At 47.2% G+C, this 17969-nt stretch overlaps 1 protein-coding gene across 7 annotated transcripts in view; it reads left to right on the plus strand.

Moving 5' to 3' along the window:
• MAP3K13 (mitogen-activated protein kinase kinase kinase 13) overlaps positions 1 to 17969 on the plus strand; it is a 75781-nt gene that overhangs the window by 53976 nt on the left and 3836 nt on the right. For all 7 annotated transcript variants that reach the window (XM_030455899.1, XM_030455902.1, XM_030455901.1 and 4 more), the window contains 11 exons: positions 772 to 955; positions 1415 to 1606; positions 2395 to 2553; positions 5631 to 5789; positions 7448 to 7556; positions 8789 to 8898; positions 10117 to 10233; positions 10787 to 10924; positions 11916 to 12651; positions 14465 to 14535; positions 17311 to 17608. In XM_030455899.1, the coding sequence (XP_030311759.1) occupies positions 772 to 955; positions 1415 to 1606; positions 2395 to 2553; positions 5631 to 5789; positions 7448 to 7556; positions 8789 to 8898; positions 10117 to 10233; positions 10787 to 10924; positions 11916 to 12651; positions 14465 to 14535; positions 17311 to 17608 (2273 nt within the window). The remainder of the gene's footprint in view (positions 1 to 771; positions 956 to 1414; positions 1607 to 2394; positions 2554 to 5630; positions 5790 to 7447; positions 7557 to 8788; positions 8899 to 10116; positions 10234 to 10786; positions 10925 to 11915; positions 12652 to 14464; positions 14536 to 17310; positions 17609 to 17969) is intronic.

The raw sequence follows: 17969 nt of genomic DNA on the forward strand, positions 1-17969 counted from the left end.
CGTGCAGGTACCTGAGAGGAGGAATCCCTTATGATTTCTTTTTTTTTTCCTGTTTGGTTGTGTGACACACACCATTTTGGTGAGGGAGAGACCTGATTCTGTGACGGGTGGTTAACACACTTTGTGCTGGGTAACTGTGATTGCTGGTCTGTCTTTTCCTCACAAGAAAGAATCTTTTCCCAATGTCCAACCTGAATCTCCCCTCTTCAAGTTTTAAACCCTTTCCCCTTGTCCTCTCACTACACACCCATGTCAAAAGCCCTTCCCCAGCTTTCTTGTACCCCCTACCGATATTGGAAGGTTGCTATAAGGTCACCTGGGACCCTCCTCTTCTTCAGCCCTTCCATTGGAGGCTGAACACTCCCAATCCCTCATCCTGGCTTCACAGGGAGGTGCTCAGCTCTTTTAAGCATTTGAGTGGCTCTGCTCTGGACACATTCTAGGAGCTCTGTGCTCTTCTGATGCTGGGGACAGAGTGTCCAGAACTAGACACAGTTACTGCAGGTGGGGTCTTACAAGGGCAGAGTAGCTGGGGAGAATCACCACCACCTCCCATGACCAGCTGTCTGTGCTTCTTTTGATGCAGCCCAGGACACTTGGTGTGTGTGGTGTGTGCCTCAGCTGCACCCATACTGAGAGGAGGTGCCTGAAAAGCCCACCTGGAGATACAGCCAAAGGGGATGGGAGGTGGTGTTCTGGTGTGAGGTTGCAGCAAAAGGTCTGTGTGGCCTTTGATCTTTTATGCTCTCCCCTTTGCTTGCCTGTGCCTAGATACCTGGGAGGTCCCGTTTGAGGAGATCTCAGAGCTGCAGTGGCTGGGCAGTGGGGCACAAGGAGCTGTCTTCCTGGGCAAGTTCCGGGCAGAGGAGGTGGCCATCAAGAAAGTGAGAGACCAGAATGAGACGGATATCAAGCACTTGAGGAAACTCAAACATCCCAACATCATTGCATTCAAGTAGGTTGTGAAACATGTCAGGAGCATGCCGTCAGCCAAGGAAGAGCCCTTTGCAGGTGTATCCTGGCCAAGTTGTTAAAATGCAGGGATTAAGGTGTTGGTGGGACAGAAAGGGGTGGTCATCCTTTCAAATTGTTGCACATCCTTGTGAAACAAAAGCTGTGGGCACCGTTCCCATCCAATGCTCTGCTTGGACCTGGGCTCACAAACGCCTGCAGGGCACTGTGCCAATCTGCAGAGCTGGAAATTGAAGGAAACACCCAGCCCTGCCCCCAGAGAGGTTCCTCCTGGGCAGAATGCAGAAAACATTCCCCTTCCTTCTCAGGAAGGTGTCATTAGCAGAAGCTTTCCTGGACAGAGGAAACATTCACTCTCCCGCCCCTTGGTTGCCACCTTGGAGAGCTGCTGTGGGACTTTTACTCTACTGATTCTCACTGGCTGTGTGTTTTTCTTTGACAGGGGAGTTTGCACTCAAGCCCCATGCTACTGCATCATCATGGAGTACTGTGCACATGGTCAGCTCTACGAAGTCCTGCGAGCGGGGCGGAAAGTCACCCCGCGGCTCCTGGTGGATTGGTCCACGGGCATTGCAAGTGGGATGAATTATCTGCACCTTCACAAAATCATCCATCGAGACCTCAAGTCACCTAAGTGAGTCCCTAGCTACTTAAACAGCACCTGGTTGTAGCTTTCTTGGTTTGGAGTTTTTTGGGGTTTTTTTTCCCTGAGGAATAATTTAAAGTTAGGTTGAAAGTGCTGGTTTTTTCCTTGGGTTTTTTTTTTTAATGTTTACAAAAAACTAATCAGAGTGAAATGAATGAAACTTATTGGCACTCCCCTCCGGGGTTGCAGTTTAACAGCACTGGAAATCTTATCAGTATCTTACATGATAAAGACCAGTCAGGAAATATTTCTAGTAATTTGATGGTGTTTGATCCTTTAAAAAAATGGAATATTCCCTGGTTTTCTGGAATGCATCTTTCTCATTTCTCTGCTTTCTGACTAAAACTATCTTGCTGCTTCTATTCCTGTTCACTAGATGCTTATCACTCCTTTAGCCTGTGACATGACTGTGAAAGTGTGTTAGGATTAGACTTTTAGATGGTTTAATTTACAGTTTCAGATACAGATTTTGCAACACCTGCCAGTGTAGTGAATCTTCAGTAACTTACTCATTTCCAATTGTTTTTGAGATTGATTTTTTTGACTTGTAGCATTCAGAAATGCATTCAAGGCCCAATGCAACTACCCCAAATAAAGGGAATGCTCTCATGGGTGAAAATGCAGGATCTATCTTTTCTTGTGCTGCGGTTGTGTGCAGCACAGACCCATCAACTGCTGCCCTTGCTTAAGGAGGGGTTTACTCCCAGTGGCTTCTGCATGATAGAGAAAGAAAATCTGCAAAACACTGATTTCTTTCTTTCTTTCTTTTTCCCCAGCGTTTTAGTTACACACACAGATGCAGTAAAAATTTCAGATTTTGGTACATCTAAAGAACTCAGTGATAAAAGTACCAAGATGTCTTTTGCTGGAACTGTGGCTTGGATGGCCCCAGAGGTGATACGCAATGAGCCCGTCTCTGAAAAGGTGGATATCTGGTGAGTAATATTGATGTTTAAGTAGCTTCACCTTCCTTTTAGCTGTTTGGTTTCCTAGCACTTTACACATTCAGCACTCTCTTCTCCTCTTAGGCATGGGGATATTTTGCTCTGTGGTGGGCTGTTCCTTTCTCCACCTGCCTAGTGCCCTGAACCATGGGCTGGAATGGAAAGGGAAATTACATGTGTGTGTAGAAGCTGTGTGTTGACATACCTGCTGAACCTCTGTGTAGACTGTTTGTCTTGCAGTAAGGAAATGCAGCAGTTCTTACCTGGGTCATTCTTCAGGCCAGAGCTTTCTTCCACTCCTGGTGCTCAGGGCCCCCTCAAGCAACTTCTGCAGCCAGGACATTGTTCACTTGCTTTCTGCCCCCATAAGGGTTAGAATGCTGAGCTGTAGGGTGGCCTCTACTCTCATAGCATGAGGGGTCTGACCACCTTTTGTTTTTTTTGTGCTGGGCTTGGCTGTTGTATGTACAGCCAGAGGATTATAGTCCAGTGAATCTAACCCCAGATCCAAGAGGGAGGAAACCAGGATGCATTGTAAGAGTTTTGAATGCCTGTTTCCATCCCCTGTGAAATGAACTTTGTGTGCAAAGGAGCAAGGGGAAAAGTTCAACTCCCCCTGCTATTAAAAATGCTTGAGAGAAGGCACAGCCTTGGAGCTCCTTTGGGATGCCTCTCCACAGCCCTCAAGGGAAGCACATCTCTGTTTCTTCCTTGTTATTTCCATATTAAATGTCAGGAGCCAGGACAAACACCCTTCTCCTTGCCTTACAGTCAGGAAGAATTTTACTTCTTGTGTTTTTTCAGCTTCAAATGCTGTCACCTCCCTTCAGCAACATTTGAAGCTGCAGGTCAAGGCTGCTGTTGGCTTAGAGTGTGAGTAGAGGCAGCCAGCAGCTGCTACTGCTGTTCTAGCTCCGAGCTGGCTCATGATTTTAAGCCGAGATTTCCTGTAGGGAAAGGGAAGGTCTCAGAACATCCAGCCTACAGCTCTTCTGGTGCCACAGTGGTTTTCATGTTCATTTTGTATGGATGTAGCAGGCCAGCACAGCACAGTCAGCTCTTCTGGGAAAAACTCCTAGATTGTTTTGGAAAGAAGATCATACAATGGTTAGAGTTGGAAGGGACCTTAAAGCTCATCCAGTTCCGACCCCCCTGCATAGACACTTCCCACTAGACCAGGTTTCTCAGAGCCCCATCCAACCTGGCCTTGAACACTTCCAGGTTTTCCCAGATCTTTTTCCACACTGATGCTCTCCCAGTGTGTCCCTCCATAGCTATACATGGTTCAGGTTGCCTTGGCCCAGGTGCTTGCCAGGACCCTGCACTTGGTCTTGTTGAACCTCATGAGGTTCACCTGGGCCCACAAAAATACACTCATCACTTCTCTTCTGCACTCCTCCCTTTGAACTGTGGTTCCTAAGGGGGAACAGCGCTGGATTTCCATCCTGAGCTTTCTGTCCTTTTGAGTGGCTTGGGTTCAGGAGCATTGTATGGAGCATCATATCCAATAAAAACCAGCTCTTAGCTTTGAGGACTGTGGGCACTTCTTTATTCCTTCCCTCAGTGACTTCAGAGGTGTTACTCTTTGGTGCACACCTAGAGGTGCCTTTGGTGCAAGTTCATCTTCAGTCTGATGCAGTGATGGTTGCTCAAACTCCTCCTTGACATCCACTCCTCCCCCAGGATGAGTAAAAACAATGCTTGGAAGTGCTGACAACAAATGAGAACCTAGTTCCTAGGTTGCTTGTATGTCTGCTCTCTCTCATCTTTAACAGCATGCTAAAAAACCAAATAAATAAATCTATAATCTTACCAGGAATCTTGAAAACCCTTTGTCAGTTCTCAATTCTAACAAAGCTGAAACCAGGTGGGGTTTACTGGTAGTTTGTCCAACCACCTGGATCCCTGCTTTCCTGCATCCTGCAGAAAAAAAAAAAATCTGAGAGAAAGAAATGTTCAAATGCTGCTTGAGGGTTTTTTGTGTTGTTTGTTTATGGGCTCCCCCTCCATGATTTGAAGCCAAAGGGCTGTGAAAGGGCAGCATTTTTCACATGAAGTTCTGCTTCCTTTCTGATGGTTGTTCAGCCCCAGCTGGTTTATCCCTCCAGATGTTCTTCTGTGCTTAAGAAAAGCAACTTGGTCTTAGGAGGAGCCAGAAGAACACTTCTCACCTGGCCTGAGTGTCCAGCAAACTTGGCAGGGCTTGTGTCCCAGGGGGAGGGATGGGCCATGCCCCTAAGGTGATCTGTCTGGGTTTGAAACCAAGATGAGAAAAGCAAAGGAGTTTTCTTCTTCGTGTGTTTCAGCTCTTGTAAGAGGAGGTTCCTTTCTAAGCAGAGTTCTCTTAATTCATATTTCTTTAGCCTTCCCTTCCTCAAGACAAAATAAATACCAGATGAGCCTGCTTTTGATACTGAAGCATAAGCATGTGGTTTTTTCTTCTTCATTTCTGTGTTACAGCAGTTGTAGTGGTGAGTCTCAAGCCTATGAAACTCTTGCCTAGGAGTACATGTAACAGCAGAGGGAGCTTTTGGCTAGAGGAAAAAAAGAAAGTTAAATGAAATGTAGAAAAAACACCAGACCCTCACAACACAAAATCTTTGTTCTGTTCCCTTTAAGACACTTATCAGTTCTACAAGTCTCTTCTGGAGACTTTTGGCTGTTACTGTTGGTAAGAGATCACCTGCTATCTCCAGAAAGCTATCTTGGCTCTTTATTTCACAGGGGTAATATTTCTTCTGGGTAGAAAAAAACCCTGATTATATGTTTTCAGGATTTTTAAGGCTCACAAAGAAATAGAAAAGGGTGGGTGGAAACCATTGTGGCTTGGTGTTCAGCTGAGTGCTGGGGCAGGGAAGGAAGAGTTATCTCTGCATGAAATAGTTACTCTTGGTTAAAAACTAGCATGTAAACACTTGCACCTGCTTGCAATTTCAGATCAGACCTACCTGACACAAAGAGTGTTGGTATTTTTTCCCCCACACTTTAGAGGTTTCTGTTAAATTGAATAATATTTGATTAAATTGAATTAACCAGGAAACTTTTCTCCTGCTTTATTTCTTCATCAGGTCATTTGGGGTAGTTTTGTGGGAGCTGCTCACAGGAGAGATTCCCTACAAGGATGTGGACTCCTCAGCCATCATTTGGGGAGTGGGCAGTAACAGCCTGCACCTTCCTGTCCCTTCCACCTGCCCAGATGGCTTCAAAATCCTCATGAAGCAGACCTGGTAAGAGCCTGAACCTCTCACTGCACAGACCAAGGGCTGGCTCCCAGTAAAACCAATGAAACCAGAGCTAGGGTGGGAGTGTTGAGCCTGAGGCAGAGGGTTCTTAAAGACTCTCACATTTATTAAGAGAGCAGTATATTTTTAACACTTTGGATCCTGCTTCCTTGTGGCAGCAGCCCCAGACACCAGGAGGACATTTGGTGAAGAAGTAGGAAAAGACCCATGGGGTTTGCTGGGTGGAGGAGGGGAGGGAGTGGGTGGACACTGTTGAGAAGGGTTAGTGAGGGAGAAGGAGCTGAACAGGAGAGAAGTAGAGGGGTTGAGCTTGATGGGAGCCCCAGCAGGGTGATGGATACCGAGGAGCTGCTTGTCCAGTGTGAATCAGAAGCAGGCAGCTTGAAGGTCAGCTTCAGTAGCCTTCTCAGAGGCAGCTGCTTTGTTATGGCAAAGTAGGTGATAAAAGGCAGCTCTGTGGGAAGAGAAAAAGGAGCTGTAAGAGAAGGTAGGGGTAAAATTACTTGAGACTGGTTCCAGAGAGAAAGGAAATGATTTTTCACTCTGAAACTCCCTTGTAAGTGACTGCCTTTTGAACTGCACAAAGAGAAATTTGAGCTTTCTGCACAAAACCAGGATTTTACAGGCACAGATATGAAACTGCTTTCAGTTTCTACCATGTGCCAGATTAGAGTTGAAATTCTGTGGCTCGGTTTATGCATTAATGCTTTGTGTTTGTGACTGCCCCTTGCCACAGAGCACAAGTGATTTTTCCAGCATTTTCCCACCCCATGACTTTAGCCAGCCATTTTCCTGATGACAAAAAGGGGCAAAAAGCATCTATGGATCTCTCTTCAGGTGCCTGTTTCCTCCCTGACCCTGAGCTGCAGCAGGTGGAGCTGTGGCAATGTCTGTGCTGAGCTTGCTCTGCCTGGCTCTGGGCTCCCTGGGGACAGGGAGCAGTTCCCATAGCTCTCACACCCAGCACCAACACTTGTACCCCCACCTGGTGGGAGTAGCTCTTTTCTTTTTAGGGGAGAGGCAGCTGAAGAAGCTGTTTCTGATCCTGAGCACTGCAGCTGTGCCTCAAGTCTAGTGGGTTCAGCCCAGTAGCTGGAGTGTTGGGTTCTTTTCTCAAAGGGATAAAGGTTTATCCTTCTGGAGTGGGATCTTCCGGAGATAATCAGGGCACTGTGGTGCTGGGTAGGCTCAGGCATGAACTGTGTGGCAATGCAGGGTTGGTGTTTCTGGGCACTTGTGGTGTTGAGTGTAAATTGCCCTTTCAACTAGATTGAGTATTCTCATGATAAAAATTGGAAAGTCACTGGTAGGTGAACTGAGAGGGATTTTTTCTTTAGCAACAAGTTAGGAACAGTTTCAGTTTGGGTCCCATCTTTTGCTTTGTAGTCACATTTTCCCATTTTAAATGTTTTTCACCTCTTTTTCTTTCTTCAGAAGAGACCATCCCAACCCCAAAACTGAAACCAAACCAACTCTAGTGCACTAAACCCGTGCTCAGTGAAAAACAGAAAAGCTCCTTTGCTGTAATCTATCAGCTACATGATTCAGAGAATATGTTCTAGTGAGAAACCCTTGCAGAAGGGCTGGAGAAGGTAGCAAGGTTAACCTCCTGTTGTGCTTGGGTTCTTTCTGTTTTGCTCCAGGCAGAGCAAGCCCCGGAACCGTCCCTCCTTCCGGCAGACACTGATGCACCTGGATATTGCATCTGCTGACGTGCTGGCTACTCCTCAGGAAACCTATTTCAAATCACAGGTAATTGGAGAATGATTGTGGCCCCTGAGTGCTGTAAGAGTGGCCAGTGATAAGACAAAAGGAAGTGGATTTAAACTGGAGGAGAAGAGGTTTAGGCTGGGTTTTAGGAAGAAGTTCTTCACTATGAGGGTGGTGAGACTCTGGCCCAGGTTCCCCAGAGAAGCTGTGGCTGCCCCATCCCTGGAGGTGTTCAGGGCCAGGCTGGATGAGGCCTGAGCAACCTTGTCTGGATGAGAGGTGTCCCTGGCCGTGGCAGGGAGGTTGGAGCAGATGATTCCAACCCAAGCCATTCTGTGATACAGGAGTTAGCTCTGAGGATCCAATTGCAGAGGCTACAGCGAGTACAGGAAAAGACTGGCTCCATGATTTCACTTTGATTCCTGGGGAGAAGGAAACCTGATGGGTGTTTTAAAATCTCTTACCCAGACTTTTCACAAACCTGGACACCTGTCAGCTCTAGTCAGAAGCTCAACGTTGTCTCTTTTGATACTCCCTGAAGCTGCTGACTTCAGAGGTTCTGCTGCCAGCTGGTTTCCCACTACTATAACGTGAGGAGATCATGAGAGTACTGAGGGCAGAACCATTGCGTTTCTAGAGAAGGAGCAGGGCAGCCAGTGGGACAAAGAGCTGTTACAGGGCAGTGAAGGCACTCTGGGACTTTCAGGGAAGTTAAGTGTGTTCTCAGAGATTCCTCCAAGTCCTACTCAGCAAGCTATTGTCTGCTTCCAAGGAGGGTGAAACCTTGCCTCCAGGACAGAGGATCTAGAAAGCTTTGGGGATTGTGAGGAAGCTGGGGTATTTATTAAAGCTTCAAGAACCAGGGCTTCAAAGGGCAAACAGTGTCAGTGTCACCCCAGTGACAGTCATTGTTGTTGGGAATGGAGCTTTCCAAATCATTTTCTGTTTACTTCCAATTACTTTCTGTGGCAAAAGGGAAGAAAAATGTCTTAGGACAAAAAGAGGTTTACGAATACGTAAAAATATCTTTTAGAAAAGGCAGGTATGTTTTAAATGATATAATCAGAGCAGAACATTGGAAACACCCTTTGAAAATGCTGAAAGGAAACAAACTGCAATGTTGTTACCCAAAATGATTCACCTAACAGAAACACCTTTTCAACCCAGACCTGTAATTTTCTGCAGACACAAAGAATGCTGCCTGAGACTTTTTCTTTGGTGCAACTAGGGATCCCAATCCTTTGTAAATACCTGAAAGTAAATTGCTTCCCTAGGCTGAATGGAGAGAAGAAGTGAAGAAGCATTTTGAGAAAATTAAAAGCGAAGGAACTTGTATCCACCGGTTAGATGAAGAATTGATTCGTCGTCGAAGAGAAGAGCTGAGGTCTGTTGACAGTTTTTTATGTTACTGCTCCCTTTTCCCATCCAGCCTTCTCTTCTCCAGATAAATGAGCTCAGCTCCCTCAGCCTCTCTTCACAGGACACATGCTCCAGCCACTGACTGTTTTCATGCTTCTCTTGTACTGAGGACCCCAAAACAGGACTGTCTATTCCTGATGGCATAAATTTGGGCAGATTAAATTCCTTGTGAGTCCCGAAACTGAAGTTCACACAAGCATGCTCCAGGCCTTGAGCACTGCTTGGCTGAGGGAGAACTCTAGAGAGAGAAATCATGGAAACTGTCCCTGCTCTTGAGCAGTCTGAGCAGTTTGCTCCAGGCTTGTGTGTTAACCAGGGCTTATTTCTGTCTGAGTTTTGGTGCTTGTGATTACATCCACCTCAGTGGAAAATGCATTTTGCAGCTTGCTGTGAGCTTTCTCTGCCCTGACACTTTCTTTGGATTAGTTGTTCCCATAGAAGTGAACACACTCCCGAGCCCATTGGGATGCGTTTTGAATGTCTGACTTAAAAATGAAAGCAGAATGTTTATTTAAGAAAGAAAAGTGTTATCTTCTGTGATATCAGTTTGAAAATAGAGTTATGAGAAACATAAACCAGCAAGTAGCAGTTCTGTGTCAAACCTGAGAAACCACAGGAAATCTTGTCCAGCTAGCTTGTTGTGGTTGTTGATCAGCATTCCCTAGCCCTAGGGAGCTGTTGATGGTCACATCTTTCAGCTGTGATTCAAGATGTCTTCTGCAAATATACTGCAGCTGTAGAGGCACATTGCTTATTATGAATTACAAACAGATGTCTTCTTGCCCTGATTCTTCCTGCTCTGGCAGGGGGATTGGACTCAATGAGCTCTTTGAGGTCCTTTCCAACCTTTTTGTGATTCTTTAGAAGTGGACTTTGCTCCTTCTCTGTGCAAACAGGATGATCAGGACTTGGCCAGAGGGCTTGTGGGTGCATGTTAGGCATGTACAGCTTCTCTAGTGTGGAGCCTTGTCACTTTTTCAAGACTGTTTACCCCTTTCTAAATCATAACGTAAATTGTTGCTCTACCAAGCTCTTAATCCTCATGCACTCTAAACTCTACCTGGGCTTCAGTGCAAATTTAACTTTGAGAAGGCCTTTTCCTGAAGCACCTGTACTTATCCTTGTTATCCTCTCTTGGTCTGTGGGCATCAGGCTGTGGAATAATGACTTTTCGGTTTTTCAGGCATGCACTGGATATCCGTGAGCACTATGAGAGGAAGCTGGAGCGAGCCAATAACTTGTACATGGAGCTCAGTGCCATCATGCTGCAGCTGGAGGTCCGTGAGAAGGAGCTCATAAAGTATGTATCTCTGGGCATCATGGCATGCCACACATGTGGCAGTATGCCTACAGGAGGGAAAAATCCCCAAAACAAAACAGTGCTTCATTTCTAAATGCATGGTGTTATTTGTAGATTTGGTGTCCCCTGACAAGCTTCCAGGGTAAAGAAAGAGCTGCACACAGAGACAGGCTCCTGCAGAGCAGCTTACTGCAGACCCCTAAGTGCACATATCTTGTCCCAGTACTTCCTGGCTGAGAGAAAGGCACCTTTCCCATTTGCTGTTGGCATGCTTTGGCCACTTTAAAAAGGAGAAGGAGCAGTGCTGTTTCTGGACTCTGCACCAGGGCCTGGTTCCAACTGCCTGATCTCTGCAGAGAGAATTTAGAAAATGACTCTGTCCTTCCTCAGAGCAGCACACTGGATTTCCCTCAGCCACAGCTGAGCAGCAGGCCCACAGTGTGTTCCCAGTGGGGCTGTGTCCATCAGGAGCTGCATGCAGTTGGGTAAAGAGAAACTGATCTATTTTATTGTGTTTTGTTTTTTTTTCCTTTTTACTACCCCAATGTTTCAGGAGGGAACAAGCAGTGGAAAAGAAATACCCTGGGACGTACAAACGCCACCCAGTCAGACCAATAATCCACCCCAACACAGTGGAGAAGCTGATGAAGAGAAAGGGGGTCTCCCATAAACCAGGCAGCCAGACCAAACGGTAAGACCCTGGTTCTGGGCCAGGATCCAGCAGTAGCTCCCCAGTGGGATGAGCAGGCAGCTTGCTGCCCTTTCCACCTGACAGCAAGCCAAAGGGGTGTTCATTCTTGGGCCTGGGCTGATCCTCAGAACCACAATTATTTAATGATCTCAAAGGGAAAAGAGGGTAAATCCTGCCATCCCTTCTACCTGGTCAGCTCTCTGGCACTGTTTGGCCCCTATGATTTTTCACAGATGATGGTGCTTTGACAGGAGGTCTCTAATGTGCATCTCAAACTCCTAACTATCCAAGCAGAGAGCAGTTTGTCGTCCTTGACTTGAATGGTAATAGACAGGGTGAGGGATTGTGGAAATCAGCTGGTGCTCAGTGAGGATGGATTCTCTGTTAAGGAGTTGAAGTGGGATTTGAGATTTGGGGATCTGTTCTACCCCTTCTGCTATTTCTCTTCCACACATGTCTTTCAGAAAATGGGTTGTTTTTCAAAGGAGTTGTCTGTTTTCTTTTTTCCTTTCCTGGGTTATCCAGGAGTTAGAAAGTCCTGATTAAGAGTGAATCCTCACTTCTGAATTAATATCCACACACGCTGCTGAAAGGAGCAGGCTGATAACCATCAGCAGATAGGGACCCTATTGTGATGAGCGTTGTGTATGCACATGGCAAGAGACGTGTCCTACACCAAGGTCTTAGGAGGGAGCTATTTTGGGAGCAGAACATCAAAATGAGAGCGGAAAAAGGAGAGGATGTGGCAGATAATGGAAAAAAAACATCAAGAAAGGAGCGTGGAGCATGATGGGCTGAACGGAAAGGACATTGAGTGGAGAGAATCAAAGGAAACTAGATGCAGCAGTCAAAGGGCTGAAGGGGAGGGCGGGCAGTAGACTTTTAAAGCAGAGTGTGCTTGTGGCACCAGCTGCCTCTTCACCCTGGCTCCCAGCCAGCCTCATTTCTTAGTTTGTGTTTTCACGTGTAACCTCTGCTGACTCTCTCCCAGGCCAGACCTGCTGAAGTCGGAGGGCATACCCAGCACCGAAGCAGCGTCCAATGGCTCACCAGTCTCAGGGAGTCCCAAAATGTCCACGCTGAGTGGCAAGAGCCGCTATCGCAGCAAGCCGCGGCACCGCCGGGGGAACAGCAAAGGCAGCTACAACGATTTTGCAGGGATCTTGAAAAACCAGCCGGCGCAGGACGACGCATCCCCCCCTCCACCTTCTCATCATTCCCCTCACCCACCTGGCCACGGCCACCCCCACGGCCATCACTCCCCGCGGCTCCACGCCCACGGGCAGGACATCGCCAGCTGCGCCAACAACCTGAGGTACTTCGGGCCGGCGGCGGCGCTGCGGAGCCCCCTCAGCAACCACGCGCAGCGGCGAATGTCGGGGTCCAGCCCTGACCTCATCTCCACGGCCATGGAAGCGGATAGCCGAAGGAATCTGGAGAGCCAGGAGAGGAAAGCTGAGGACTGGGAGTGTTGCCAAACAGAGCCGTACAACCCCTGCTCACAGTGCAGGGAAGGGGACGGCGGGCAGGGGCAGATGTCACCTGTGGAGACAGGGGTGAGCCGGTCGCAGTCACCGGTGTCTGCTGCCCTGTATGACAACGCTCAGTTCATGGAGAAGATGGAGGAAGAAGAGGGCTTCAGCAGCTCCAAGTCAGCATCCGCCCTGGGCACTCCCCAGCACATGGCTTCCTCAGTGCTGCCTTGCAAAGCAAGACCCCTTCAAAAGGTAAGGACAAAGCAGAGTGATTTAAAAAAAAAAACCACAACACTCAAAGCTTGCTCCTCTTTCTCCTCTCCACTAAAAATGCGTGGCATAGACTATCATAGAATCCTAGGATGTCAGATTGGAAGGGACCTCAAGGATCATCTGGTCCAGCCCTTCTAATATTATTGCTCATATGAGATGTCTCAGCATCCCTTTGAGCTGAGAGTTCAAGCTTTCCAAGGTGAGGGAATCCACTGCTTCCCCTGGGAGTCCATTCCAATGTCTAACTGTCCTCAGACTGAAAAATTTACTGTTTGTGTCCAGTTGGAATCTCCCCAGGAGCAACTTGTGCCTATTGCTCCTTCTCTTGTCCATGGGACTCCTTGTCAACAGGGAGGCTCCATCTTCTTTATAGCCACCTACAAGTACTGAAACATCATAATAAAGTCTCCCCTAAGCTTTCTCTTCCCAGGGTTGGCAGACCCAGCTTTCTCAGCCTTTCCTCCTATGGCAGGTGTTCCAGTCCTCTGGTTAGAGGGCAGTAGCACATGGTTATGTATTCAGCTTTGTCTTAAAGATTATTGTGCCTCTCCAGACATTGCTTTGTGATCTGGACATACTTTTAAAGTCACTTTTCTTGAGAAGTACTGTAGGCACATCAGAGTGTTCTGGTGATGATGAGGGTTGTCACCTTAGTGCTGGTACTTGCCATTTTTGGGGGTGGGTTTTTTTGAGCTGAAATTTGGTCTACTGAATTTTTTTTGTTGTTGAAACAGGCTCAAAAGCTTTTCAAGCCTTTGGCAACACAAGACAAAGGGTAAATACATTCTTCTGGTGATGCTAAATATTATGTCACAGCTTCATGGAGAAACTGTAGCACTGCTGTGCTATGGAACAGAAGTTTAACATTTTGTGCCTTTTGCTGCACCCACCAGAAACTGTCCCCCCTTGACTGAAAGTCACGAATCTTTTGGGCTTTTTTGGTGAAGATTTTTCAAGAGTCAAAAAAATGTTACAGCACAGTTGCAGAGATACACTTCTTCATTCCTCCTGCTTCCATCCAGGTGATGAGAGTAGAAAAAACTCTGAGTGGAGTTCAGAGGGCAGGAGAACTGGGCCTGAGTGAAAAAGTGAAGGAATAGAGTACTAGGCAAGAGTGTGGCTTGGGCCCAGAAAGAAGGGAGGAGGAGTAACTTGTGTTACAAGGGGTGGGGATGGGATGGAATGGGATGGTATGGGACAGAGGCCAATTCTGAACCAGTGATTGGCAGGGTGGACAGGATGGAAGGAGGCTGTAAAAAATTAGTGTAGGGGAAAGATTTATATAGGAAAAGGAGAATAAAAAGCTCTGTGTTCACTGAGGTAAAGGAATGGGACAAAACTCAAGTTCTCATTGGTGAAACCCACCAGCAAAGGTTGAATTCTCTTCTATGATGGGCTCATGTAGAAGGGGATCAAAGTTGTTAAGCCAAGAGTGCCAGAACAGCTCAATAATTTATGTGGATTTCAGTGTGATCCCAATCAGTTGATTTGCTTCTTTCAGAGGCCAGAACATTATGTACTGCTCAAAAACATTATGCCTGCTCAAGTACTCCAGTATATTTCAAAGTCAATCACTCCAACTTCAGAAATGTCAGACTTCAGGCTCTCCCTGAAAATAACTTCTTTAAGAAGGTACCTGAATCATTTTGCACTGATAGGGAAGTTCTTTTCTTGTGTAGACTGCAGCCCATTGACACAGAGACTTTGTCCTGGAGGACCAAGGGGAAGCACTGTAGTTGTATGTTTGTTCTTTCCCATGTGTGATACAATTCTTGTCCTTGTCCTCTGCCAGAGTGGTGATGACTCCTCAGAAGAGGAAGAGGGTGAAGTAGACAGCGAAGTGGAGTTTCCTCGTAGACAAAGGTAAAAGGTGAATTCACTCCAATCTCTCTTTGGTGGGACAGAACTCAAGAGAACTGCCAGGCCAGTGGACAGCATTGGAAGGTTCCAGCAAAATAACAGAATCCCATGTGTCACATTGCCCTCAGCTGATCCTTCATGTCCACTCACTGTTTTTTTTCAGCCTGCTCTGAGGTGTTATCTCATCATAGTTTTCCATTTCATTCTGTTTGTAGCACAGCTTGGTCAAACTTGATAATATTATTCAACCTCTAAGAATAATTTGCTGCATCTGTTCCACGAGAATCAGACTGGCTGGATGTTGGGATCCTTTGTGAACTTGCTCAGATGTTGTTGATAAAAAACAGTGGGTCAGGCTTCAGCCTTTGTAGTTGAATTCAAGTAGGGTTGAAGAGCTAAGTGACAACATGGTAGATGAGATTTGATGGTGTGGCCTGTAAAAATAGGACTTCAGGGGCTGTTCCTACTGAAGCAAATCTAATAGTGGGCTTTACAGTCCTGGCCTTAGGAAGGATATGATGGCATTGGTGCAGCAGCTTTATGAAAGCAGCTGATTGAAGTGCAGAAGGGATCCTGTGGGTAGATAGATGACAGGTTGTTAGGAAAAGAGCAGAGAATCACAGAATTGAGAATCACAGGGTTGGAATGCTAGGGTTCCAAGGCTAGGGTTGGAAGGGATCTCCTTTTCAGTGGAGTTGTGTACTTTATAAGGGATCACATCTTCATTCATTTTTGGAGTAGAGGACCCCCTCCTTCAGTTTCCAAACCAGTGTCCCTGGTACATTCTGTTGCCACCTGCCAAGTCAAAGTGGGACACGTGAGAGGCTCCCTGTGGTCACCAGCTCTGAAGAAGCAACTGGCAGGGTGGGGAGGAACAGGCTGGTGCCTGTGAGGAGGGAGAGGATGAAAGGGGTGCTGGGGCTGAGCACAGAATGATAGAATGGTTTTAGCTGGAAGGGACCTTAAAGCTCATCCAGTTCCAACCCTATTGCATGGGCAGGGACACCTCCCACCAGCCCAGGTTGCTCCAAGCCCCATCCAGCCTGACCTGGGACACTGCCAGGGATGGGGCAGCCACAGCTTCTCTGGGCAACCTGGGCCAGGGGCTCAGCATCCTCACAAGAAAGAATCTTTTCCCAATGTCCAACCTGAATCTCCCCTCTTCAAGTTTTAAACCCTTTCCTCTTGTCCTCTCACTACACACCCATGTCAAAAGCCCTACCCCAGCTTTGTTGTAGCCCCTTCAGATATTGGAAGGTTGCTATCAGGTCACCTGGGAGCCTTCTCTTCTGCAGGATGAGCAACCCCAATCTCTCATCCTGGCTTCACAGGGAGGTGCTCAGCTCTCTGAGCATTTGAGTGGCTCTGCTCTGGACAAGTTCCAGGAGCTCTGTGTCCTTCTAATGTTGGGGACTCAAGCACTGGACACAGTGCTCCAGGTGGGGTCTCTGTTTCTCAGAAGAAAATCAAAGCTGCTCTGTCACTGTATGCATACATAGCACATTTGCAGCTTGAGTCCTAACTGCCACCTTCATTGACCCACCTTAAAGACCATGGTAAAATTTGAAAAGGTAGGTGAGAAGTGTGACAACAATGGTTAGAGATGTTTTCCGAAGAAGAGATAAAATCCACAAGAAGTATTTGTCTAGCAGGAGGAGAAATCATCAGTTATGTGGAGAAAGTAGTCAAGGAATGATTCCTCCTATTTCTGCTAGGCACACCTGGTGAACAAACCCAGGAGGTGGGTTGGATAAGATTAGCAAAAGGCAGGGGTTTTTCCATCAAAACATTTCCAGATGTGGAGCTTGCCAAGGTGTGCTGTGGAAATCAAAACATCAGCAAGTTGTGTCAAATTTATGGAGTACAGATCCATCAGTGGCTGTTAGGCACTGTCATCTGGGTCTGAGCTTCAGCACAGGAGTCAGATCTGCTGAATGGTACAAACCAGGTACATATGCCAGGGGAAAGCCAGCTCTCTCTGAATTCCTTGCTCTCCTGTTTCTCAGATTATTTCTTCCTGCCCAGGGCTAGAGACAGAGCACTGGGCTTAGATGAGTTCTCTGATGGTTCTTGTATGTGTGATTGTTGCTTCTTTTGTGATTTCCTAACTTGGGTGACAAATTGCCTTCTCCTGAATTCAACATGATGACCTGTTGTGAGTCTCCTGGCATGTTCAGTCAGCTGTGTACCATTAGTGTTCAATCCTGGCCTGAGGTGATTTTCACGTTCAAGTAACAGTGAGCTGATTTTTTTGAGCTCACATTCTAGCCTGGCTGTTGGGATCAGCAGGAGGTGGTGCAGATGTTCCCTGCTGAATTAGCTCCAACCTTACAGCACAGCCTTTCCTTCGGAAAAAGAACTGTCAGAGAAAAATATGCTCGAGGGCAGATCAGCTAGTATGAACATGTAGCAAACAAGGCCACATTAAGAATGGGTGAATTACAAGATCCAGCTCTTGAACTAAATCATTTAGAAGGTGGTAGATTTCCATAGCACCAGGATGTGACAGGCAGCCCAATGCTTTGCAGAGCTCTTGCTGCCAGCCTTGTGGATCAGTTATGACTCAGCAAGGGATGTGTTCTGAGGGTGGGAAGAGGCTCTTGGAAGCTTGCTGTAAAACCTTTTTCGGGGATAGGAGGACAGGAATGGGCACCAGGGGGGGTGGGGGTGGTTGTCAAGGCTGGGTGTAGCAGAAAAGCCAAACACAGCCCCCAGGAAGCTGTTTTTCCTCTGCACTGTGGTACAAGGTGACCACTGAGCTCCTCTCCTGGTTTGCAGACCTCACCGCTGCATCAGTAGCTGCCAATCCTACTCAACCTTCAGCTCAGAGAACTTCTCTGTGTCAGACGGGGAAGAAGGGAACACAAGTGATCATTCGAACAGCCCGGATGAGCTGGCCACCAAGCTGGAAGATGAGCTGGCTGAGAAGCTGGAGGACATGTTGTCCCAGACTCCAGAGATCCCCATCGAAATCTCCACCCAGTCTGATGGGCTTTCAGACAAAGAGTGTGCTGTGCGGAGGGTCAAGACTCAGATGTCCCTGGGCAAACTTTGTGCAGATGAACACAGCTGTGAGGTGAGTTTAGCAGTTCCCCTCTTCCTTATGAAAAAAAAAATGTTAGAATCACAGAATGATTTGGGTTGGAAGGGACCTTAAAGATCAATCAGTTCCAGCCCTATTGCATGGGCAGGGACACCTGGTGGTGACACCTCCCACCAGCCCCATCCAGCCTGGCCTTGAACACTGCCAGGGATGGGGCAGCCACAGCTTCTCTGGGCAACCTGGGCCAGGGGCTCACCATGTTACCTTTGATGTTATGGAAGGGTCAAAAGGTTGTATGACTGCCTAGGAAGTGCTGCTGGGTTGGAGGTACCCCTGCAAACTTCCTCATGTTTGGCCAGAAAGTTTGGCTGGGGGAAAGTAGCTCAAACTGGAT

The sequence above is a fragment of the Calypte anna genome, chromosome 9 (assembly GCF_003957555.1).
Source record: "Calypte anna isolate BGI_N300 chromosome 9, bCalAnn1_v1.p, whole genome shotgun sequence".
Taxonomy (NCBI): domain Eukaryota; kingdom Metazoa; phylum Chordata; class Aves; order Apodiformes; family Trochilidae; genus Calypte; species Calypte anna.